Genomic DNA, 23,160 nt, shown 5'->3' on the forward strand with positions numbered 1-23,160 from the left:
GGCTGGCTCATCAAAATCCACGATATGCAGGATGGTTCCCAGACCCAAGGTGGCACCAGTGCCAAGTCATTTTGATTTCACAGAACCATGTGGCTCCTTCAATCAGCTGTCCAGAAGCGGGGCAGATGAGTTTTGTTTGCCAGGGAAAGGGCCGTGGTTTCTGTTTTGTGGGGAGTGGCAGGGAGTGGCCAGCTGGCTCCTGAAACTCCACGATATGCAGGATTGTTCCCAGATGAAAGGTGGCACCAGCACCAAGTCATGCTAGTTTGATAGTACCAAGTGACTCCTGCAATCTGCCATCCCGAAGCGGGGCAGCTGAATTTTGTTTCCAGGGAAAAAGGCCCTGGTTTGTGTTTGGGGGCCTGTGGCTCAGAGCGGCTGGCCGGCTGCAGAAAATCCACGATAAGCAGGATGGTTCCCAGATTAAAGGTGGCACCAGTGCCATGTCAGGCTGGTTTGATAGTACCAAGTGTCTCCTGCAATCTGCCATGCATTAGCCGGGCAGGTAAGCTTTCTTTGCAGGGAAAGGGGCCGAGGTTTGTGTTTGGGGGCCTGTGGCTGGGAGTGGCTGCCTGGCTCCTGAAAATTCACAGTACGCAGGATGGCTCCCAGATGACTGGTGGCACCAGTGCCCCGTCGGGTTGTTTTCATAGTACCAAGTGGCTCCTGCAATCTGCCATGCATAAGCCGGGCAGTTGACTTTTGTTTTGCAGTGAAAAGTGCCGTGGTTTGTGTTTGGGGGCCGGTGGCTGGGAAGGGCCAACTGGCTCCTGAAAATCCACAATACGCAGGATTGTTCCCAGATGAAAGGTAGCACCAGTACCAAGTCGATCTGGTTTGATAGTACAAAGAGCCTCCTGCAATCTCCCACGCATAAGCCGGGCAGATGAGTTTTGTTTGCCAGCGAAAAGGGCTGCGGTTTGTGTCTCGAGGCCTGTGGCTGGGAGTGGCAGGCTGGCTCATCAAAATCCACGATATGCAGTATAGTTCCCAGATCAAAGCTGGCACCAGTGCCAAGTCGGGCTGATTTCATAGTACCAAGTGTCTCCTGCAATCTGTCATGCATAAGCCGGGCAGGTAAGTTTTCTTTGCAGGGAAAGAGGCCGAGGTTTGTGTTTGGGGGCCTGTGCCTGGGAGTGGCCGGCTGGCTCCTGAAAATTCACATTACGCAGGATGGCTCTCAGATGAATGGTGGCACCAGTGCCACGTCGGGTTGTTTTCATAGTACCAAGTGGCTCCTGCAATCTGCCGTCCAGAAGCGGGGAAGGTCAGTTTTGTTTCCAGAGAAAAGGGTCGTGGTTTGTGTTTGGGGGCCTGTGCCTCGGAGTGGCTTGCTGCCTCCTGAATATGCTCGGCACGCAGGATGATTATCCGATGAAAGGTGGCACCAGTGCTAAGTTGGGCTGGTTTGATAGTACCAAGTGTCTGCTACAATCAGCCGTCCAGAAGCGGGGCAAGTGAGTTGTGTTTGCCAGGGAAAAGGGCCATGGTTTTTGTTTTTGGGGGAGTGGCAGGGAGTGGCCAGCTGGCTCCTGAAAATCCACGATACGCAGGATGGTTCCCAGACCCATGGCGGTGCCAATGCCAAGTTTGGCTGGTTTGATAGTAAAAAGTGACTCCTGCAATCTGCCATCCAGAAGCGGGCAGCTGAGTTTTGTTTTCAGGGAAACGGGCTGTGGTTTGTGTTTGGGGGCCTGTGGCTGGGAGTGGCCAGCTGGCTCCTGAAAATCCACGATACGAAGGATGGTTCCCAGGTCAAAGGTGGCACCAGTGCCAAGTCTGGCTGGAATGATAGTACCAAGTGGCTCCTGCAATCTGCCATACATTAGCCGGGAAGTTGAGTTTTGTTTGCAGGGAAAGGGCCGAGGTTTGTGTTTGGGGGCCTGTGGCTGGGAGTGGCTGGCCGGCTCATCAAAATCCACGATATGCAGGATAGTTCCCAGACCCAAGGTGGCACCAGTGCCAAGTCGGGCTGGATTGACAGCAGCAAGTGGCTCCTGCAATCTGCCATCCAGAAGCGGGCAAGGTCAATTTTGTTTCCAGGGAAAAGGGTAGTGGTTTCTCTTTTGTGGGGAGTGGCAGTGAGTGGCCATCTGGCTCCTGAAACTCCACGATACGCAGGATTGTTCCCAGATAAAAGGTGGCACCAGTGCCAAGTCATGCTGGTTTGATAGTACCAAGTGACTCCTGCAATCTGCCATCGCGAAGCGGGGCAGCTGAAATTTGTTTCCAGGAAAAGGGCCGTCGTTTGTGTTTGGAGGCCTGAGGCTCAGAGTGGCCGGCTGGCTCCTGAAAATCCACAATACACAGGATGGTTCCCAGCCCCAAGGTTGCACCAGTGCAAAGTAGTACAGGTTTGATAGCACCATGTGGCTCCTTGAATCAGCTGCCCAGAAGCGGGGCAGCTGAGTTTTGCTTCCAGGGAAAAAGGGCCTGGTTTGTGTTTGGGGGCCTGAGGCTCGGAGTGGCCGGCTGACTCCTGAAAATCCACGATACACAGGATGGTCCCCAGATGAAATGTGGCACCAGTGCCAAGTCGGTCTGGTTTGATAGTACAAACAGCCTCCTGCAATCTCCCACGCATAGGCCGGGCAGATGAGTTTGGTTTGCCAGCGAAAAGGGCTGCGGTTTGTGTTTCGAGGCCTGTGGCTGGGAGTGGCAGGCTAGCTCATCAAAATCCACGATACACAGGATGGTTCCCAGGTCAAAGGTGGCACCAGTGCCAAGTCGGGCTGGTTTGATAGTACCAAGTGTCTGCTGTAATCTGCCATGCATAAGCCGGGAAGTTGAGTTTTGTTTGCAGGGAAAGGGGCCGAGGTTTGCGTTTGGGGGTCTGTGGCTGGGAGTGGCCGGCTGGCTCATCAAAATCGACGATATGCAGGATGGTTCCAAGACCCAAGGGGGCAGCAGTGCCAAGTCGTTTTGATTTGACAGAACCATGTGGCTCCTTGAATCAGCTCTCCAGAAGCGAGGCAGATGAGTTTTGTTTGCCAGGGAAAGGGCCGTGGTTTCTGTTTTGTGGGGAGTGGCAGGGAGTGGCCAGCTGGCTCCTGAAACTCCACGATATGCAGGATTGTTCCAAGATGAAAGTTGGCACCAGCACTAAGTCGTGCTAGTTTGATAGTACCAAGTGACTCCTGCAATCTGCCATCGCGAAGCAGGAGCAGCTGAATTTTTTCCAGGAAAAAGGGCCGTGGTTTGTGTTTGGAGGCCTGAGGCTCAGAGTGGCTGGCTGGCTCCTGAAAATCCACGATACGCAGGATGGTTCCCAGATCAAAGCTGGCACCAGTGCCAAGTCGGGCTGGTTTGATAGTACCAAGTGTCTCCTGCAATCTGCCATGCATAAGCCGGGCAGGTAAATTTTCTTTGCAGGGAAAGGGGCCGAGGTTTGTGTTTGGGGGCCTGTGGCTGGGAGTGGCTGCCTGGCTCCGGAAAATTCACATTACGCAGGATGGTTCCCAGAAGAATGGTGGCACCAGTGCCAAGTCGGGCTGGTTTGATAGTACCAAGAGCCTCCTGCAATCTCCCACACATAAGCCGGGCAGATGAGTTTTGTTTGCCTGCGAAACGGGCTGTGGTTTGTGTTTGGGGGCCTGTGGCTGGGAGTGGCCAGCTGGCTCCTGAAAATCCACGATACGAAGGATGGTTCCCAGGTCAAAGGTGGCACCAGTGCCAAGTCTGGCTGGAATGATAGTACCAAGTGGCTCCTGCAATCTGCCATACATTAGCCGGGAAGTTGAGTTTTGTTTGCAGGGAAAGGGCCGAGGTTTGTGTTTGGGGGCCTGTGGCTGGGAGTGGCTGGCCGGCTCATCAAAATCCACGATATGCAGGATGGTTCCCAGACCCAAGGTGGCACCAGTGCCAAGTCGTTTTGATTTGATAGAACCATGTGGCTCCTTCAATCAGCTGTCCAGAAGCGGGGCAGATGAGTTTTGTTTGCCAGGGAAAGGGCCGTGGTTTCTGTTTTGTGGGGAGTGGCAGGGAGCGGCCAGCTGGCTCCTGAAACTCCACGATATACAGGATTGTTCCCAGATGAAAGGTGGCACCAGCGCCAAGTCGCTCTAGTTTGATAGTATCAAGTGACTCCTGCAATCTGCCATCACAAAGCGGGGCAGCTGAATTTTGTTTCCAGGGAAAAGGGCCGTGGTTTGTGTTTGGGGGCCTGGGGCTCAGAGTGGCTGGCTGGCTCCTGAAAATCCACGATACGCAGAATGGGTCTCAGATGAAAGCTGGCACCAGTACCAAGTCGGGCTGGTTTGATAGAGCCAAGTGTCTCCTGCAATCTGCTATGCATAAGCCGGGCAGGTAAGTTTTCTTTGCAGGGAAAGGGGCCGAGGTATGTGTTTGCGGGCCTGTGGCTGGGAGGGGCAAACAGGCTCCTGAAAATCCACGATACGCAGGATTGTTCCCAGATGAAAGGTGGCACCAGTGCCAAGTCTGTGTGGTTTGATAGTACCAAGTGGCTCCTGCAATCTGCCATACATAAGCCGGGAAGTTGAGTTTTGTTTGCAGGGAAAAGGGCCGTGGTTTGCGTTTGGGGGCCTGTGGCTGGGAGTGGCCGGCTGGCTCATCAAAATCCACGATATGCAGGATAGTTCCCAGACCCAAGGTGGCACCAGTGTCAAGTCGTTTTGATTTGATAGAACCATGTGGCTCCTTCAATCAGCTGTCCAGAAGCGGGGCAGATGAGTTTTGTTTGCCAGGGAAAGGGCCGTGGTTTCTGTTTTGTGGGGAGTGGCAGGGAGTGGCCAGCTGGCTCCTGAAACTCCACGATATGCAGGATTGTTCCCAGATGAAAGGTGGCACCAGCGCCAAGTCGTGCTAGTTTGATAGTATCAAGTGACTCCTGCAATCTGCCATCGCGAAGCGGGACAGCTGAATTTTGTTTCCAGGAAAAAGGGCCGTGGTTTGTGTTTGGGGGCCTGTGGCTCAGAGTGGCTGGCTGGCTCCTGAAAATCCACGATACGCAGGATGGTTCCCAGATCAAAGCTGGCACCAGTGCCAAGTCGGGCTGGTTTGATAGTACCAAGAGGCTCCTGCAATCTGCCATGCATAAGCCGGGCAGTTGACTTTTGTTTGGCAGGGAAAAGGGCTGTGGTTTGTGTTTGGGGGCCTGTGGCTGGGAGTGGCTGCCTGGCTCCTGAAAATTCACAGCACGCAGGATGGCTCCCAGATGAATGGTGGCACCAGTGCCACGTCGGGTTGTTTTCATAGTACCAAGAGGCTCCTGCCATCTGCCATGCATAAGCCGGGCAGTTGACTTTTGTTTGGCAGGGAAAAAGGCCGTGGTTTGCGTTTGGGGGCCTGTGGCTGGGAGTGGCTGGCTGGCTCCTGAAAATCCACGATACGCAGGATGGTTCCCAGATCAAAGCTGGCACCAGTGCCAAGTCGGGCTGGTTTGATAGTACCAAGTGTCTCCTGCAATCTGTCATGCATAAGCCGGGCAGGTAAGTTTTCTTTGCAGGGAAAGGGGCCGAGGTTTGTGTTTGGGGGCCTGTGCCTGGGAGTGGCCGGCTGGCTCCTGAAAATTCACATTACGCAGGATGGCTCTCAGATGAATGGTGGCACCAGTGCCCCGTCGGGTTGTTTTCATAGTACCAAGTGGCTCCTGCAATCTGCCGTCCAGAAGCGGGGAAGGTCAGTTTTGTTTCCAGAGAAAAGGGTCGTGGTTTGTGTTTGGGGGCCTGTGCCTCGGAGTGGCTTGCTGGCTCCTGAATATGCTCGGCACGCAAGATGATTCCCCGATGAAATTTGGCACCAGTGCTACGTTGGGCTGGTTTGATAGTACCAAGTGGCTTCTGCAATCACCCGTCCAGAAGCGAGGCAAGTGAGTTGTGTTTGCCAGGGAAAAGGGCCATGGTTTGTGCTTTTGTGGGAGTGGCAGGGAGTGGCCAGCTGGCTCCTGAAACGCCACGATACGCAGGATGGTTCCCAGCCCCAAGGTTGCACCAGTGCAAAGTGGTACAGGTTTGATAGCACCATGTGGCTCCTTGAATCAGCTGTCCAGAAGAGGGGCAGCTTAGTTCTGTTTCCAGGGAAAAAGGCCCTGGTTTGTGTTTGGGGGCCTGAGGCTCGGAGTGGCCGGCTGACTCCTGAAAATCCATGATACGCAGGATGGTTCCCAGATGAAATGTGGCACCAGTGCCAAGTCGGTCTGGTTTGATAGTACAAACAGCCTCCTGCAATCTCCCACGCATAAGCCGGGCAGATGAGTTTTTTTTGCCTGCGAAAAGGGCTGCGGTTTGTGTTTCGAGACCTGTGGCTGGGAGTGGCAGGCTAGCTCATCAAAATCCACGATACGCAGGATGGCTCCCAAGTCAAAGGTGGCACCAGTGCCAAGTCGGTCTGGTTTGATAGTACCAAGTGTCTGCTGTAATCTGCCCTGCATAAGCCGGGAAGTTGACTTTTGTTTGGAGGGAAAGGGGTCGAGGTTTGTGTTTGGGGGCCTGTGGCTGGGAGTGGCTGCCTGGCTCCTGAAAATTCACAGCACGCAGGATGGCTCCCAGATGAATGGTGGCACCAGTGCCAAGTCGAGCTGGTTTGATAGTACCAAGAGGCTCCTGCCATCTGCCATGCATAAGCCGGGCAGTTGACTTGTGTTTGGCAGGGAAAAGGGCCGTGGTTTGCATTTGGGGGCCTGTGGCTGGGAGTGGCCGGCTGGCTCATCAAAATCCACGATATGCAGGATAGTTCCCAGACCCAAGGTGGCACCAGTGCCAAGTCGTTTTGATTTGATAGAACCATGTGGCTCCTGCAATCAGCTGTCCAGAAGCGGGGCAGATGAGTTTTGTTTGCCAGGGAAAGGGCCGTGGTTTCTGTTTTGTGGGGAGTGGCAGGGAGTGGCCAGCTGGCTCCTGAAACTCCACGATATGCAGGATTGTTCCCAGATGAAAGGTGGCACCAGCGCCAAGTCATGCTAGTTTGATAGTATCAAGTGACTCCTGCAATCTGCCATCGCAAAGCGGGGCAGCTGAATTTTGTTTCCAGGAAAAAGGGCCGTGGTTTGTGTTTGGGGGCCTGTGGCTCAGAGTGGCTGGCTGGCTTCTGAAAATCCACGATACGCAGGATGGTTCCCAGATCAAAGCTGGCACCAGTGCCAAGTCGGGCTGGTTTGATAGTACAAAGAGCCTCCTGCAATCTGCCACGCATAAGCCGGGAAGTTGAGTTTTGTTTGCAGGGAAAGGGGCCGAGGTTTGTGTTTGGGGGCCTGTGGCTGGGAGTGGCTGGCTGTCTCATCAAAATCCACGATATGCAGGATGGTTCCCAGACCCAAGGTGGCACCAGTGCCAAGTCGTTTTGATTTGATAGAACCATGTGGCTCCTTCAATCAGCTGTCCAGAAGCGGGGCAGATGAGTTTTGTTTGCCAGGGAAAGGGGACGTGGTTTCTGTTTTGTGGGGAGTGGCAGGGAGTGGCCAGCTGGCTCCTGAAACTCCACGATACGCAGGATTGTTCCCAGATGAAAGGTGGCACAGGCCAGGAGAATGTGCATCCTGTCTCCAAGCCTTGTGGAGCTGGGTGATGCAGAGGGAGAGATGGTCAGCACGACCCTCCATGCTTTTACCAATGTGCTGCAGCACAAAGACATCCTTGTATCCGGCACCACTGCCCCAAAGCTGGCTGAGGCACTCCTGCTGCTCTTTGAGCATGTAAGCTTCTGCATCCTGAGCCACAGGCATTGCGTGCTTCCCATAAACTTGGTGCCCTCTGGATATTCAGGCCTTTGCCCAGGTGGGACTGGAATGGTTGATGTAGGTCTTTTTGTTTCCTCTAGGACAACAGCCATGCGCAGGTGCTCTCCATTCACCTCTTCTGCAAGGTGGTGGAATTGGTAGTGGATGAGGGAAAAAAGCCCCTGAAGACAATTGTGAGCAAGAGCCTGTATATCCTTTTACTTTACTGTCACGATAAGAACTCGGACACATGGCAAAGGTGAGATTTTCTGTGATGCTGGTGCGTCTCTGGGAGGGGACATGGCTGCGTCCTGCCCTGGTGTCTCGCGGGCTGATGCCTCCTCCAGGCCTGGGCACAGAGATGTGGGTCCGGTGCCCTGGGCTGTGGGGCCATCTCTGGGTCTCTGCTGCTCTACAGGCCTCTCGGGAAACGCTGATTCGTGTGGCCGAGTTCCTGAAGAGGAGGAGGCTTGTACACCTGTTGAAGAAGCAGCCACCGATGAATGTCGAGGAGTGCCTGGTAAGGAGGGCCTGAAACCCCAGGCTCAGCCCGGAGAAGGCCCCTGAGGGTGGTGCTCAGTTTGCGGGCTGGCAGCTGTGCCCCTGCCCGCTGCTGCAGCCAGAGGCCGCGCGGGCTCTTCTCCTGGCTCCCGTGGGCCCGAGCCGGGTGCCCATGGAGCCCCGGCCCGGCGGGGCTGCGGGCCGGCACCGCGGCTCCCCGGGCAGCAGCCGGCCCTCTGCCCACTGCCCTCGGGAGCCCTTGGCCAGCGGCTGCTGGCCGCGCCTCAGGGCTCTGCGGCCAGGGGAGGCCGGGGCTGGGCGCAGGCAGCGCCGGCCCAGGGGCTGAGCCCGCGCCATCCCTTCCCTCCTGCCGCTCTCTCCAGCTGGCAGAGGACAGGAGCCGAGCGGCCGAGAACCTGCGCCAAGCCCTGCACTACCTGCAGAGCGCACAGGAGCCCCTGCGAGAGGCGGCCGTCACGTTCATGGGTGAGCTACGAGTCCCGCTCCCTCCCCGGCCCGGCCCGCCGCAGCTCGGCCCCAGCCCCGCCTGCTGCCCCGGCAGCGCCAGCCGGCTGCCCCGGCGCCGTGGAGCCCCGCATGGCCTCGGCATTGCTGCTGCCGCCCTCTGGCAGCCGTGCCCTGGGGCGGCAGCGGGCGGCAAGGGCCGGGCTGAGCCCTGCCGGGCCAGCAGCCCCTGTGGCCCCAGCGCCGGCAGCGCCGCTGGCAGGGAGCTGTGCCGCTGGGGCCGTGACAGGCTCTGTGCTCACAGGCATGGCCGGGCGGTGCCTCAGGAGGCAGCAGCAAGAGCTCCGGCTGATCTGGACAGGTGAGTGAGGGCAGCGGGCTGACAGCATGGGCTGCCGGGGGTCCTGCAAGAGCAGCCCCGGCTTTGCAGGGCTCTGCTCTCTGTGCCGACGAGGGCTGATGTGGGCATAGCACACAGAGATTTCAGGGACACGTAGGGGAGTCATGGCCAGTACCTCCCAGCTGATTCCGAAGTCTCCTACTCCCTTCTGGGTGCGATGGCCTTGTCCAGAAAGTCTTGTAGGATTCCCTCAGACCCGGGCTGTTGCCAGGGCTCTGTTCCTCTCTCTTTCAAGCCCAGAGGCAACGTGCCAGCCCATCCTGCTGTGACTTGGAAAAAGAAGCCGAGTTTCCCCAAAGAGCTGAAGAACTGGGGACGTCTTCTGGATCCAGTCAACCAGTGCCCCAAGAAGAGCACCAGGAGACACCCAAGAGGACATCGCCTCCCAGCGCTGATGGAAGTCCTGGCACAGCTGATGCTGGGCAGAGTTCTTGTGGCTTCAGCCCTCTCCCTGCCTGTTGAATGCCCCGTCCCTCCGGGTCTCAGTCACTGCCCATTCCCATTTTTTCCCTCCACTCTCCCTCCCTGTAGGTAGCTCCCTCTCTCCAGCCCTAAGACTCTCCATCCCCATTTTTCCTCTCCACTATTCCTCCCTTTAGATAGCTCTGCCCCGCCGGCCCTCAGGCTGTCCATCACCTTTTTTTCCCTCCACTCTCCCTCCCTGTTGACAGCTCCCTCCCTCCAGTCCTCAGACCCTTCCCATTAGCTTTTTTCCCTCCCAGCTCATCCCTTTGCTTCGCCTTTCATTAATAAACAGTTTGGCATCTTCACTTTGCCTGCATCCCTGTGGAGCTGAAGTAAATCCTGGGCCCTGGGACACACAGGCCCTGCTGCCGTTCTCTGCCACGCCGTGTTTTGTGCACGGACCCAGAGAAACGAGGGCAGGTCAGGCTGGAAAGGTCCCTGTGCTGAAGGTGCAGTTCCACAGCACTGTGCAGTTACACATCTTGCTGAGCACCATGGAGCCCCTGGATTTTGGGAAAGCCAACCTGAGTATGCTCTGAACCCAGCTGAGAGGGATTCCATGGCAAGCATCTGCGGAGGGCAAAGGAGCTTGGAATGCTGGAAGCTTTCAAGAACAGCTTCCTGAAAGCACAGCAGTGCTCCATCCCTGCACAGGATGAGGAAGAGGGCAGAAGCAGAGAGCATCCTGCCTTAGCAGGGAGCTCTGGGTGTGCCTAAGGGCAAATGAAGCAGCAGCACAGTGCCCGAGACTCGGACACGCGGCCGTGCCGGTGCCTGGAGCGCTGTCAGGCAGTGCCAGGATCCCGGCTGTGCTTCTGCTCCCCACAAGTGAGGAATGGCAGCCCCAGGCTCAGAGCCAGTCAGAAAGCCAAGCAAGGGAGAGCAGAGGGAGGGCACCCTTCCAGTCTCTCTTGGGCATGGCCGCAAAACAGCCCCTGCTGCTTCTTCCTCTGCCTGCGTTTGGGCTGTGCTGGTGGAGAGCCAGCCTGGTTGGGCTCTGTGCTCCAAAGCCTGTTGGGAGCGGGCATGAAAAGCTCTATGTGCACAGCAGAGAGACCTGGAAGTTGCTGGCAAGAGCATCCTGCAGGAACAGGGCTCTGGTCCCTGGCCAGGAACAGCCTGGTTTTGGTGCCGTGAGCGCAGGCAGCAGCTAAGGCAGGTGAAGAGGCAGTGGGCAGCTTGTGTTTGTAGAGGGCCTGGGGCTGCACCTCTGAGCCTGCACCTGGAAACTCACTTGGGGGAACAGGAGCTAGAGCTGGAGTGCCTGTCCTGAAAGGACCTGAAGTCATTCAGCCTTGCCAGCGTTTCTTAAGGCTGTGTTGGTGTTCCCCAGGAAAGCCACACATTTGGGGAAACAGCTTTGGAGGAAAGGGGCTTGCTTCTCAAGGAAAGTGCTTGCCAGGGAGCTCCCAGTGAGGCAGGTGTGAGCGTCCCCCTTTGGCTCTCTGTGCTCCTTCCAGTGCTTGAAGCCCATTGCACGTGGCAGAGGGGCATGGAGAAGGCAGTGAGGAGCAGGTTTGGCATCTGCTGGAACCTGTGCAAACCAATCCAAGCACCTGCAGCAGGGTGTGTTACCCTCTTTGGACCGAGGGTTATCAGGAGCATCTCTGTCCCGCCATGAGCCCCAAAGCTCTCTGTGAGAGCTGTGAATTAAAAGGCCTTTACACACATACTTTTCACATCTTTCCTGTCTGCTGTGTTTCAACTCTTGGCAATACGCATTGCCTCCTGCTTGGTGGGAGCTGCTGTGGCCCAGGGCCAGCACAGAGCTGGGATGTGTGGGCCAGGCAGCGTGGAGAGCGTTGGCTGACCTTGGTGTGTCCCTGGCCTCAGAAAAGGCCTCCCAAGGTGTCCTCCTTGTTGGCTCTCCCTGTGCATCTTGGAGAGAACAAGGTAGGCATTGCTGGCAGCTGGGCATCAACCGGCCTTAACATGGGGGCGTGTGGTGGAGCGAGCCCAGCTGAGATAGCCTGAGAGCAGCCCAGTGCTCCGTGCTCCTCTCTGCTGACACATGAGCGTTTCTCTGCTTTTGGGATGGCCCTGGCTGTGTCAGGGCTGCTACGAGGGCACGAGACAGCCGGTCCTGTCCCGCTGGGTCCCAGCAGTGCCTCGCAGCAGCCCTGCAGCCACGTCAGGATGCTGGCCAAGAGAGGCCCTGGAAGCTGAGGCAGCTGATTTGAAGCTTTTGCAGATACACCCAGGGGATGGCCAGCGGTGTTCCCTCAGGATACAGCAGTCCTGAGGGGCGTCCCCAGAGCTGCCTGATGCCGCCCACTCCGTGTGGCACCAGCTGCTTTCCTGTGGAATGTTCTACCTCCCCCAGGAGTGAAGAGGGAGCTGGAGAAAGAGCTTGCCAGGCTGCTCTGGATCCTTTCCCAGCAGCCCTGGTTGAGTGGAGCAGTCCGAGCTGAGCGCAGATGTGCCAATGGAACAGCCGTGCACGGGAAGGCTTGCTGGGAAGGATGATCCAGGAACCACAAGCCGGGCAGCCTGGCTTTGCTGCCAGGGAAGGCCTTGGAGCAGACCCTCCTGGGTGCCATCCCACGGCACGTGCAGGGAACCAGGGGCTCTGCTGGAGGCTGGGAAAGCTCTGCGGAAGGACGGGCACAGCTGGGGCTCCTGGCGGGGTGTTGGGGGCTTCTGCGGGGATGTTTGGGGGTGGGTGTTGGGGGGTGTGTTGGGGAAGGAGTTATCTGGAAGGTGAGTCTGGGCTGGAATCTGAGTCAGTTTGAAGGCAGCATCTGTGCTTTGGCACAGCTTTGGTTATGGAGGGCAGAAAGAATATCTGTGACTATTTCTTTTACTGCGCGAGGGCGGACGCGGCCCTAGGTCCGGCTAGCAGCAGGGGTGAGAAGGCCAACGCCCCTACGCACAGGAAGGCCAACCCCCCTCGGCCTCTCGGCCTCAGGCTGGGCTGGATGCAAGCTCGGAATTGCACGCTGTGGACGAGATAGGAGGCGACCACTCGCTGGGGGTGAAAACGTCGGTTTATTGATGGAAGTGACCAACAGATGGTGGAAACACCCACAGCCAAATGGCCCCGAATAGGGGGAGAAACCGGGTTTAAAAGGGAAGGGGAGGAGAAGGGAGGGGAGCCCAGCTAACCAATAGGGAAACTCAAAGGGAGGTGCTGAACCTAACTGACATACATTGGTAACCAATAAATACAAAGGAAGGGAGGAGCCCCGGGACCACAGCCAATCACCATCCCCAGAGAGAAGAAGGTTCTCGAATGCTGGGAGGAGAGGGGGGTGATTGACTGAGCCCAGGGAGGAGAAAACATTTACTTATAAGGGAGAATAGGGGAGGAGGAATTATATAACATAACTGATTGAAAGCAGGGGTTGCTATGGAAACCAACTGCCAGAGGAGCAGTAGCGGGAAAACTGGGGAGGGAGGAACCATTTACAAGAACAGAGGGGGATACAATACATAAAATGGGGGAGCAAACTTAAAAACACACTACAACATTTTACTGGTCCTGTTTCCCCTGCAGGGAACAAGAGGGGAGAGCTGTACTTTATTGGCCACTTAGATATCTGTACTGGGGGAGGATCAGCCCTTTTGCCATCTACTCATTTGTTTGGGTTACTGTTGTAACACTGAGTGGACGTTCATTCCTTGAGAGCTTTTATTCCTGAAGAGAATTAGGAGATTACAATCCCTTCATCGAAAATCATTTGCAAACCAAAGAATGGCCTTCTTTTTGGCTCTGTGCAGTGTCATGTTTTGTAAAGTGACATTCAATGGATGATAAGGCAAATGAGTTGCTGCTTCAGACTGGGACGCAAACTTGTAGACCAGTCACATTCTCACACCATCCCCATAAATTTGGGAAGTTTGCAAATTTTGGAAATCCTTGAGCTGAGCAATGGGAAGTTAAGCTTTCCTGAAGTGAGGATTTCTTTATGCCAGGTTCTTCTGTGCCTTCGAGGCAAAGATGTTTTTGTGGTGCAGGAAATTACTTCAATGAGAAAATGATTCCAGCATGGAGTAAGGGCTCCTGACAGAGACCAAGTGTTGCCAGCAGTTGCTGCAGGTGCTCCTGCCATCAGCCCCCAGTGCACGTGGGCTTTGGCTCCCTGTGGCACAGAAGCCTCCCGGGGGCACAGGTCTCTGGGGCAGGAGACGGGCACCAGCGCTGCCAGGGCTCAGGGGGTGGCAGCTCTGCTTGGGCAGGGACTGTGCCACAGCTGCTGATGGCAGCGCTGCCTGGGCCCCAGGGCTCAGAGCAGCATTGGTGCCTGGGCCCACATGTTCCTTGTGCGAGTCACACCCGCGGGATTAGGATGGCCACGGGCTGGGACATGTCCCAAGGAGGCTGTGCCAGCTTCCCTAGAAGGGCCCTTGCCCTTCCCAGCGCGGCTGCGTCGGCAGCCCTGGGGGCTCCTTCTGCTGCCCTGAGCCCGCAGAGCAGGGCAGCGTTTGCTGATGCTCTGAGCCCTTCCTAAAGATCCTGTGGGGCTGCCTTGGACACCTGGGGCCAGGCATTGCTTCCAGCCTGGGCCACTTTGGCTGGGCTGGGGGCAGCCCCAGGGCAGGTGGCAGTGTGTGCAAGGGCCCTTGGTGACACGCTGCAGCATGGTCACCGTGGCATGGAATGGGACAGGATGTCCTTTGTGACACGTGGTGACATAGGAGCTGGTGTTGACAAGATCAGGCCACAGTGCTCGGAGCACTCGACAGGCAGAGCGGTGCCGTGAGGAGCCCCCGCACAGTGCGCTCGTTCATTGCTGACCTGGAGTTTTTCCTTGACCTTTCTGCTGCAGGTGACCTCGAGTCAAGACCACAGGACTCGGTGGCCTGTGGCCTTCTCTGGACTTCTCTTTTGCAGGATCCCTCAAGGGCAGATGCAGGACTTGGTGACTCGGAACTGTTCCGAAGGAACTGCCATCCTTGCGGCCAGTGTCCTCGAGGCCAGACTATTGGACTTGTCTACTCCGTGCTCTTCCAAGGCCTCTCTCTTGCAGGTGCCATCGACAGCAGATTTTGGAAGAATGGCAGAGAAACGCCAAGGCCTGTTCAGTAAGAAGAAGAACAAAGATTCTTTAGCTGCCCCAGCAAAGCAGCGTAACACGTCACCAAAGGTCCAGGCAGTGAAGGACAGTGAGTGACAGAGCTGGGCAACAGGGCTGATGGCTGCAGCCAGCTTGGCCCCATCCCATCCCCTCCCATCCCATCCCATCCCATCCCATCCCATCCCATCCCATCCCATCCCATCCCATCCCATCCCCTCCCATCCCCTGGGCAGATGCCCATTAACAGGATGGAACAGGCGCAGGGCAGACACCCCACAGTGGCCATGCTCCATCCCCTGGGCCATCCCGGGGCTCTCCCTGCCTGGGCAGCTGTCCAGGTTTAGAGCAAGTTTGGGGAAGAATCCCCCCAAAGGAGCTCCGGTGGGAAAAGCAGATCCAATCGGCCCCTCCCCCCTCAACTGGTCCGGGAGGAAAGAAAAATACCTCCTTGGAGAAAGGTGGAAAAAAACCCCTGTTTATTAAACAATACGACCAAAACAGTATCAAAACAATGAGACCCCTTGCCACTCTAAAAGAGATGACAAACTGAGAAAACCCCGGGTTCAAGCAGCAGCTCACTCAGTCTCTGATCAGTCTCTCAGTGCTGGAATTGTCGCAGGCCAGGGCCGGCCCGGTGGGCCACAGCTGCAGCTGCCGGTGCTCTCCTGGGTGTTCAGTCCAGAGCAGTTCCAAGAGGTCCAAAGAAAAGGGAAAAAAAAACAGTCCAGGGAACTTCTTTGCCTCAGCTAGCTAACACTAACTAAAAAGCAAAAGAAGAGCTCTCTGTCCCGCTGTCTGTCCGCAGACAACACAGTCAGGAGCAGGAATGTGGAGGAGTGAGTGCAGTGTCTGAAAACAAACTGCGCGCTTCTTCTCTCTCCCCCTTCACTCTCTGTAACACTCTTAAAGGTACAAAACTTATTATTATTCAACATAAACAGAATGAGACGATTGGGGATAAAAGCATCATATAGTCAACCCAGGACAGCAGCGCAGGGCTGGGCTGTGCTCTCCGGCCTCTCCCGCAGCCCCTCAGCTCTGTCTGTGCTCGCTCTTTGCCAGATGCAGAGAAGAAGAAGGACACCGCTGGTGGTGGCTTCAGCAACTCACTGAAGGTACCTGGAGCCATCCCCACCTGGGCTGGGCCTGCTGTCCCTGCTCAGCTGAGCACTGTGTTTGGGGCACTCCATGGAATGTCCCTCTCTTCCCTGCTCTACTGCAGAAGTTCTTTGCATGTGGAAAGACAGAAAAGGAGGATCCGAACAAATACAGGCCGCTTAATTGTACCACAGCATCAATTGAATGCGCGGAATGGAGTAATTACATACTGAAGGCTGACCAGGTAACAAATGAGGCCAATTCAGATACCTGAGTGACTGAGGTCATAAAAATAATGGATACTACCCCCACTTTAACTACCATTTATGCTCACAATTTATTATTCATTGATATTCATGTTTTATTATCAGAAGTAGTAAGCAGCCATTGCCCCTGCCTGGAGGCCTTCCAGGGTCATGCGGCCATCAATCCATGTCCACTTGCCTGCCTCAGCCTTTGAGGCCAGCACAGTGTGGGGGCAAGGGAAGCACTTCTCTGGGGAAAATGGGGAATCTCCTCCCTCAGGAAGCACTCCCAATTTTCCTCACATCTCTTCCAGGTGCCAGAAATGGTGAGGATTATGCACCAGAGACTTGCATCCCCTGAGACTGCCGATGTCAGGCTATTCATGAACATTCTGAGGATGGCTGAAGAACACCCTGCTGGTGTGGTGCTGACCCTCCTGCGCTGTGCCCCAACGTGTGACAGGTATGGGGCCCACGTGCCTGCACAGCTCAGGGCCCACCAGCCTTTAGGACCCATGGCCCTGCACAACCTGTGCTATGGGCTCTGCCAGACAGGCACAGAGGTCCAGGACCCTGGGGCCCCTCTGTTTGCCAAGCCTGCTGCCAGTGCTCCCTCCCTGCCCCTCAGGGCACCGGGGCTCTGTCACCTGGGCCCCCACAGCTGCACAGGGCATGGTCCTGGGACTGAGATGCCCCTGACACAGAGCTCTGATCCCACAGAGCTGCTACAATGATTTGGAGAACTATAGGCTCGTCAAGTCCCACAGTGGAGAAGGTGCTGCCAACACTGATCTGTGTGATGGAGGATTGGCCTGTGCACAGCATGTTCACCTCTGATGGGGATGACACAAATGTCTTTGCCCTGGCTGTGAGTTTCTGGATCTGGGCTCTGCTTGCTCAGATCACCAGCAGCTCTCCATCCTCTCCATGCCTCAGCCGCTGGGCTGAACCCTGGGCTAGGGGCAGGCTCAGGGGGCACCAGGCCCGCTGCTCCTCCTGCATCTGCCCTTGGGCCCTGTCCCACGGACACCTCGGCACTGAGCGCTGTCTTGGGCTGCTTCTTTTGCAGGCAACTCTGGTGATCTGGGTGATTATCCAGGTGCCCAAGTGCCACGAGGCAATGCACAAGTATGCCCCCCACCTTCTCGTGACTCTGATAGTTCAAATTTGTGACAGCACAGCACATGCTTCTGAGGAGGTTGACACCTTTTGGAAGAAATGCCAGGAAGAACACCACCTTAACATAAACCCCAGCAGGTTCTCCATCCCACTTCTCCCATCCCTCCCATGTCCCCAGGGCAGGAGCCAGGAATCACAGTATGACCTGGGCTTTGCTCTGCATACAGTTTTGCAGTGCAGACTATGAAGGCTCTGCTCTGCCGACTGCGCTGTGAAAATGTGGTCATGCAAATGGCACGCAAGCATGGCTGGGACACGATGCTCTGTGCTCACACCCAGCACTATGCCATGGGTCTGCTGGCCAGGTGAGCCCCCCTTCTCCCCACTGCCCCCGGTATTTGTGCCCTGTGCCCCACTCAGTATTTGTGGTCATGGGCCAGAGAGCCTCGTCACTGAGGGACAGCCAAGGAGACTGGAAAAAGCTGGGAGAGGAAGGTGCCCACAAGGAGCTACCTCTCAGAGGGCCCACATCCCCTCCAGGGTGGTGGGGAAAGATGGAATCCTTGTGAGCCAGTTCTGGGAGATGTTTGACACCCATGCCTCAGAGTCTTGGTGCCCTTTTCCTCCTGCCAGGGAGATGCACCGTGACGTGATCCCCCTGTGTTGTCGCACTGCTATTCACCTGCTTGGGCTGCTCAGCACGGACGGGCACCGCTGGGATCTGCCCTTCCTGGCATTCCTTGTGGAGGTGAGCCTGGTTCCAGTGCTGCCTGGCTGAGCTGCCTCCCAGCTCTCTGCCCTCTCACAGCCACGGCTACCTGGGACGGTGCCCACGCCCTGTGCTGCTGCCTGGGCCCAGCCCTGTGCGCTTCTGGGCTCCTGCTGGCCGGCTCCCCTGTCACTGTCCTGTGCCTTTCAGGTCCTTGAGTACCTGGACTTGAGGGAATGCAGTGAGAGTGTCCTGGAGATGATGGCAAGGTACCTGCAGAGCGAGTGCAGGGAGCGGCGTCGCCTGGCGCTCAGAGGCCTCGTGGTTCTCATCAGGGATCGCTTGCTGGTGAGAAGGGGGCAGTGGCTGAAACTGCGCTGTGAAATCAGCCCCATGGGCGTGCAGGGCTTCAGGAGCTGAGGCAGCTGCTCCCAGCTCTCCTGCCTCACCTGCCCCAGTGCTTTGGGGCAGGCCTTTGGCCTGTGGGCCCTGCAACAGCAGGGTGGCCTTGCAGTGCCAGGGCGGTGTTGGTGGTGCAGCCGTCCATGGCTTCCCAGAACAGCCTTGTGTTCCACACAGGCCAGGAGAATGTGCATCCTGTCTCAGCGGCTTGTGGATGTTCTGGCTGATGAAGATGCAGAGGTGGTCAGGATGTCCCTCTGTGTCTTCATGAATGTTCTCCAGTACAAGGATATCTTGGTAGCCAGCACTACTGCCCTAAGGCTAGCTGAGGCACTTGTACAACTCTTTGACCATGTAAGGCTCTGTGGCCCAGCCATGGGACTGGCTGCTGGCCAGAAACTTTGTGCCCTGGGCATTTTTAGTGTTTTACTCAGGGGGACCTTGAGAAATGTTGGTGAGGTCTTTTCTGCGTCCTTTCCTCCAGGACAACAGCAATGTGCAGCTGCTCTCCATTCAGCTGTTTGAAAAGGTTATGAACTTAGTAGTGGATGAGGGAAAAAGGCCTCTGAAGAGAATCGCGAACCACAGCCTGCTTCCGCTCTTCATACACAGCCATGAAGAGAACCAGCGTGTGGCGAATGTGAGTTTTGTGTGATGCCGGTGGATATCGGGGAGAGGGCTCGGCTGCCTCCTGCCCTGGCACCTCACAGGCTGCAGCCTCCTCCAGGCCTTGGCACAGGGATGTGGGTCCGGTGCCCTGGGCTGTGGGGCTATCTCTGAGTCTGCTGCTCTCCAGGCCTCTCAGAAAACGCTGCATTGTGCGGCCGGGTTCCTGAGGAGGAGGAAGCTCAAGCAGCTGGTGAAGAAGGGGCAGCTGTCAAAGTTCGGCAAATGCCTGGTAGGGAGGGCCTGAAACCCCAGGCTCAGCCCGGAGAAGGCCCCTGAGGGCGGTGCTCAGTTTGCGGGCTGGCAGCTGTGCCCCTGCCCGCTGCTGCAGCCAGAGGCCGCGCGGGCTCTTCTCCTGGCTCCCGTGGGCCCGAGCCGGGTGCCCATGGAGCCCCGGCCCGGCGGGGCTGCGGGCCGGCACCGCGGCTCCCCGGGCAGCAGCCGGCCCTCTGCCCACTGCCCTCGGGAGCCCTTGGCCAGCGGCTGCTGGCCGCGCCTCAGGGCTCTGCGGCCAGGGGAGGCCGGGGCTGGGCGCAGGCAGCGCCCGGCCCAGGGGCTGAGCCCGCGCCAACCCTTCCCTCCTGCCGCTCTCTCCAGCTGGCAGAGGACAGGAGCCAAGCGGCCGAACACCTGTGCCGGGCCTTGCGCTACCTGGAGAACCCGCAGGAATCCGTACGTGAGGCGGCCATCAGGTTCATCGGTGAGTCCCGAGCCTGGGCTCCCTCCCCGGCCCGCCGCAGCTCGGCCCCAGCCCCGCCTGCTGCCCCGGCAGCGCCGCTGGCACGGAGCTGTGCCGCTGGGGCTGTGACAGGCTCTGTGTTCACAGGCATGGCCGGGCGGTGCCTGAAGGGACAGCCAGCAGAGCTTCACGTTCTCACTCAGGGTGAGTGAGGGCAGCGCGCTGACAGCGGGGACTGCCCGGGAGAGCTGCATTGCCCCGGCACGGAGCTGCAGTCCCTGTCCCGGCTGTGGCAGGCTTTGCTCCCTGTGTGGATGAAGGGTGGCTTGGGCAGAGCACAGGCCCATTTCAGGGATACTGGTGGGGGCATTCGTGGCCAGAATCTTGCAAGGGTCAGCCTCTCTTGTGGCCGGTGTGAGAGCTGGGAGCAATGGGCTTAGCAGGACAATCTCCGGGTGTCCGTGTGAGCTCTGACCCTGGTAGTTCATTTGTCTTCCAGCCATTGAAGCCATGAGCAAAGATGACAGTCCATCCTCCAGTAACCTGGAAGTCCAGGCAATTTTTGGACAAAGATCTTCAGAATTAAGGTCATCTCCTGGACTCAGAGATCCGGGGTGCCAAGAACAGTACGAAGAGACTTTGAAGAGAGGACCACCATTCAGCGTCACTGGAGCTCCAGCCACAGCTGATGCTGGCTACAGCTGAGCCTGTGGGAGGCTTCCATAGCCACTGCCTTCTCCCTCCCTGTTGACAGTTCCCTCCCTTCAGCCCTTAGACGCTTCCCACCCCTTTTTTTTTTTTGCCCCCATCTCATCCTTTCACCTTCCCTTCCATTAATAAACATTTTGGTTTTTCCCCGTCCCTGTTGACAGTTCCCTCCCTCCAGTCCTCAGACCCTCCCCACCCCTTTTTTTTTGCCCCCATCTCATCCCTTCACTTTCCCTTCCATTAATAAACAGTTTGGTTTTCCCCCCTTACCTGCATCTCTGTGGAGTTGAAGCAAATCCAGGGCCCTGGGACACACAGGCCCTGCTGCCGTTCTCTGCCACGCCGTGTTTTGTGCACGGACCCAGAGGAACAAGGGCAGGTCAGGCTGGAAAGGTTCCTGTGCTGAAGGTGCAGTTCCACAGCACTGTGCAGTTACACATCTTGCTGAGCACCATGGAGCCCCTGGATTTTGGGAAAGCCAACCTGAGTATGCTCTGAGCCCAGCTGAGAGGGATTCCATGGCAAGCATCCGCGAAGGGCAAAGGAGCTTGGAATGCTGGAAGCTTTCAAGAATAGCTTCCTGAAAGCACAGCAGTGCTCCATCCCTGCACAGGATGAGGAAGAGGGCAGAAGCAGAGAGCATCCTGCCTTAGCAGGGAGCTCTGGGTGTGCCTAAGGGCAAATGAAGCAGCAGCACGGTGCCCGAGACTCGGACACGCAGCCGTGCCGGTGCCCGGAGCGCTGTCAGGCAGTGCCAGGATCCCGGCTGTGCTTCTGCTCCCCACAAGTGAGGAATGGCAGCCCCAGGCTCAGAGCCAGTCAGAAAGCCAAGCAAGGGAGAGCAGAGGGAGGGCACCCTTCCAGTCTCTCTTGGGCATGGCCGCAAAACAGCCCCTGCTGCTTCTTCCTCCGCCTGCGTTTGGGCTGTGCTGGTGGAGAGCCAGCCTGGTTGGGTTCTGTGTTCCAAAGCCTGTTGGGAGCGGGCATGAAAAGCTCTGTGTGCACAGCAGAGAGTCCTGGAAGGTGCTGGCAAGAGCATCCTGCAGGAACAGGGCTCTGGTCCCTGGCCAGGAACAGCTTGGTTTTGGTGCCGTGAGCGCAGGCAGCAGCTGAGGCAGGTGAAGAGGCAGCGGGCAGCTTGTGTTTGTAGAGGGCCTGGGGCTGCACCTCTGAGCCTGCACCTGGAAACTCACTTGGGGGAACAGGAGCTAGAGCTGGAGTGCCTGTCCTGAAAGGACCTGAAGTCATTCAGCCTTGCCAGCGTTTCTTAAGGCTGTGTTGTTGTTCCCCAGGAAAGCCACACATTTGGGGAAACAGCTTTGGAGGAAAGGGGCTTGCATCTCAAGGAAAGTGCTTGCCAGGGAGCTCCCAGTGAGGCAGGTGTGAGCGTCCCCCTTTGGCTCTCTGTGCTCCTTCCAGTGCTTGAAGCCCATTGCACGTGGCAGAGAGGCATGGAGAAGGCAGTGAGGAGCAGGTTTGGCATCTGCCTGGACCTGTGGAGATTGAATCATCAAAGAATCAAGGAATAGTTTGTGTTCCATGGGACCTTAAGTACTGTCTTCTTCCGCTACCTATCCTGCTCTGGCTACGCCTTCCACTAGATAACATTGCTTCCAGCGTGGGTATGAGTACTTCTAGGCATGGGGCAGACAGGTTTTCTGGTCAACATGTGTTAGAGCCCCATCATCCTAACCAGAAGGAATTTCTTCCTTATATCCTACATAAGCCCACTCTTCTAGTATAAAGCCATTCTCCCTTGTCCTGTCAATATATGCTCAAAATATAAATTCAAACTTGAGTCTGAATTTGTGAATCTAAAAGATGGCCATCTTCAGAACTTTTTGCAAAAGGCTGGAGAAGCTGAAGTTTTTCTTGCCTGACAGGGAAACTTGGTAGGTTTTCAATAAATGGTATCCTTCAAATTGTCTTGTTGGGTGGGTGATGCCTGTGACTGCAAAACATGAGGAAAGGAAATAACTTTGCTCTTGTAAAGTTTATTTATTACCCCCTCTTTCCTTTTCAAAATGATAAGTGGTGAAGTTTGGGGGCAGGAGAAGTGGAGTAAGTTTAGTTTCTCTGATCTGATGAATTGTAGATCCTCATGATCTACAGGGGCAGAGATCTGAGCATTACAGAGATTGCTATTATGTTCTTCCTGGCAAGCAACAGAATAAAGGAAGGGAAGCTTGGGGAACAGCTCAATTTCTGTTGGAATGCTTCTTGAAATAACCTGTAGGGAAGGGAATCTTGGAGAACATTTCAATTTCTGTTGGAAGGCTTCTTGTAACCTGAAGATGTGAGATCTGTGGCCTTGCTAAGTTGGCTTTCAAAATAAAACCTCCAGACTATGGGGTCTGAGTATTTACCTGAAGAGGAGATCAGTGAATGCTTGTTTGGCTCTGCTGAGTAGCCAAGCGAACAAGCAGATCTCATGGGTGGAAGCAGGCTAGAAATTTAATGTAACTGAGTGGTGTGCCAGTATCAAGAAAAGTATCTTTGCATGATAATGTGAACACACCCCTGTATTTCTTAAATTACTGTTCATAAGATCCACTCCAACTTTGATTTCCTCAGGTACTCTCTTCTACTGGATGTTTCCAAGTGTAGTTTCAGCAGATGTTTATCCATGTGATTATGGAAGTGAGAATGTACATTCCATACTCAATTTCCTCTTCCTGGTAATGATTAAAAGTTTTTTGATTGCTGTGGTCAGTAGATTTATAGTTAAGGCTCTGGTTTTGGTCTGTTCGATATACAAGCAGGAGAAGGTTTTGTGGTGGCTCTTTGTCCCAAAAGCAGTGATTTTTGTGTGATCTAAGAGGCTTGTTAGCAGTCTCTCTTGCTAAATATCTCTGTAGACAAGCTGTCAGGAAGTATTGCTCTTCTTTCTTGGACTCCTCCTTTCCTGTGAACATGCTAAATGATCATGTAAAAGAGCCAAGGTAGCAAGATTAGAATCAGAAGACGACATCTAAGATGTTGCTGAAGTAAAAAAGTCGTGATGCAGCTTGTG

At 56.0% G+C, this 23,160-nt stretch overlaps 1 protein-coding gene across 1 annotated transcript; it reads left to right on the forward strand.

The window, feature by feature from the left end:
• Window positions 1–7,534: 7,534 nt before the first annotated feature.
• On the forward strand, window positions 7,535–9,808 carry LOC141730520 (uncharacterized). Its single transcript, XM_074548942.1, has 5 exons — window positions 7,535–7,648; window positions 7,774–7,931; window positions 8,292–8,659; window positions 8,943–8,999; window positions 9,279–9,808. The coding sequence occupies exons 1-5, from the start codon at window positions 7,535–7,537 to the stop codon at window positions 9,305–9,307; spliced, it is 726 nt and encodes a 241-aa protein (XP_074405043.1). The 3' UTR covers window positions 9,308–9,808.
• Window positions 9,809–23,160: the final 13,352 nt, after the last annotated feature.

The sequence above is a fragment of the Zonotrichia albicollis genome, chromosome 10 (genome assembly GCF_047830755.1).
Source record: "Zonotrichia albicollis isolate bZonAlb1 chromosome 10, bZonAlb1.hap1, whole genome shotgun sequence".
Lineage (NCBI taxonomy): Eukaryota > Metazoa > Chordata > Aves > Passeriformes > Passerellidae > Zonotrichia > Zonotrichia albicollis.

Excerpts from the sequence above, each read along its gene's own strand:
- LOC141730520 (XM_074548942.1), top strand. The coding sequence starts at position 7,535 with ATGGTCAGCACGACCCTCCATGCTTTTACCAATGTGCTGCAGCACAAA. Across the intron at positions 7,932-8,291 it reads AACTCGGACACATGGCAAAG|CCAGAGGCCGCGCGGGCTCT; the intron begins GTGAGATTTTCT and ends CCGCTGCTGCAG. Across the intron at positions 9,000-9,278 it reads GCTCCGGCTGATCTGGACAG|AGGCAACGTGCCAGCCCATC; the intron begins GTGAGTGAGGGC and ends TTTCAAGCCCAG.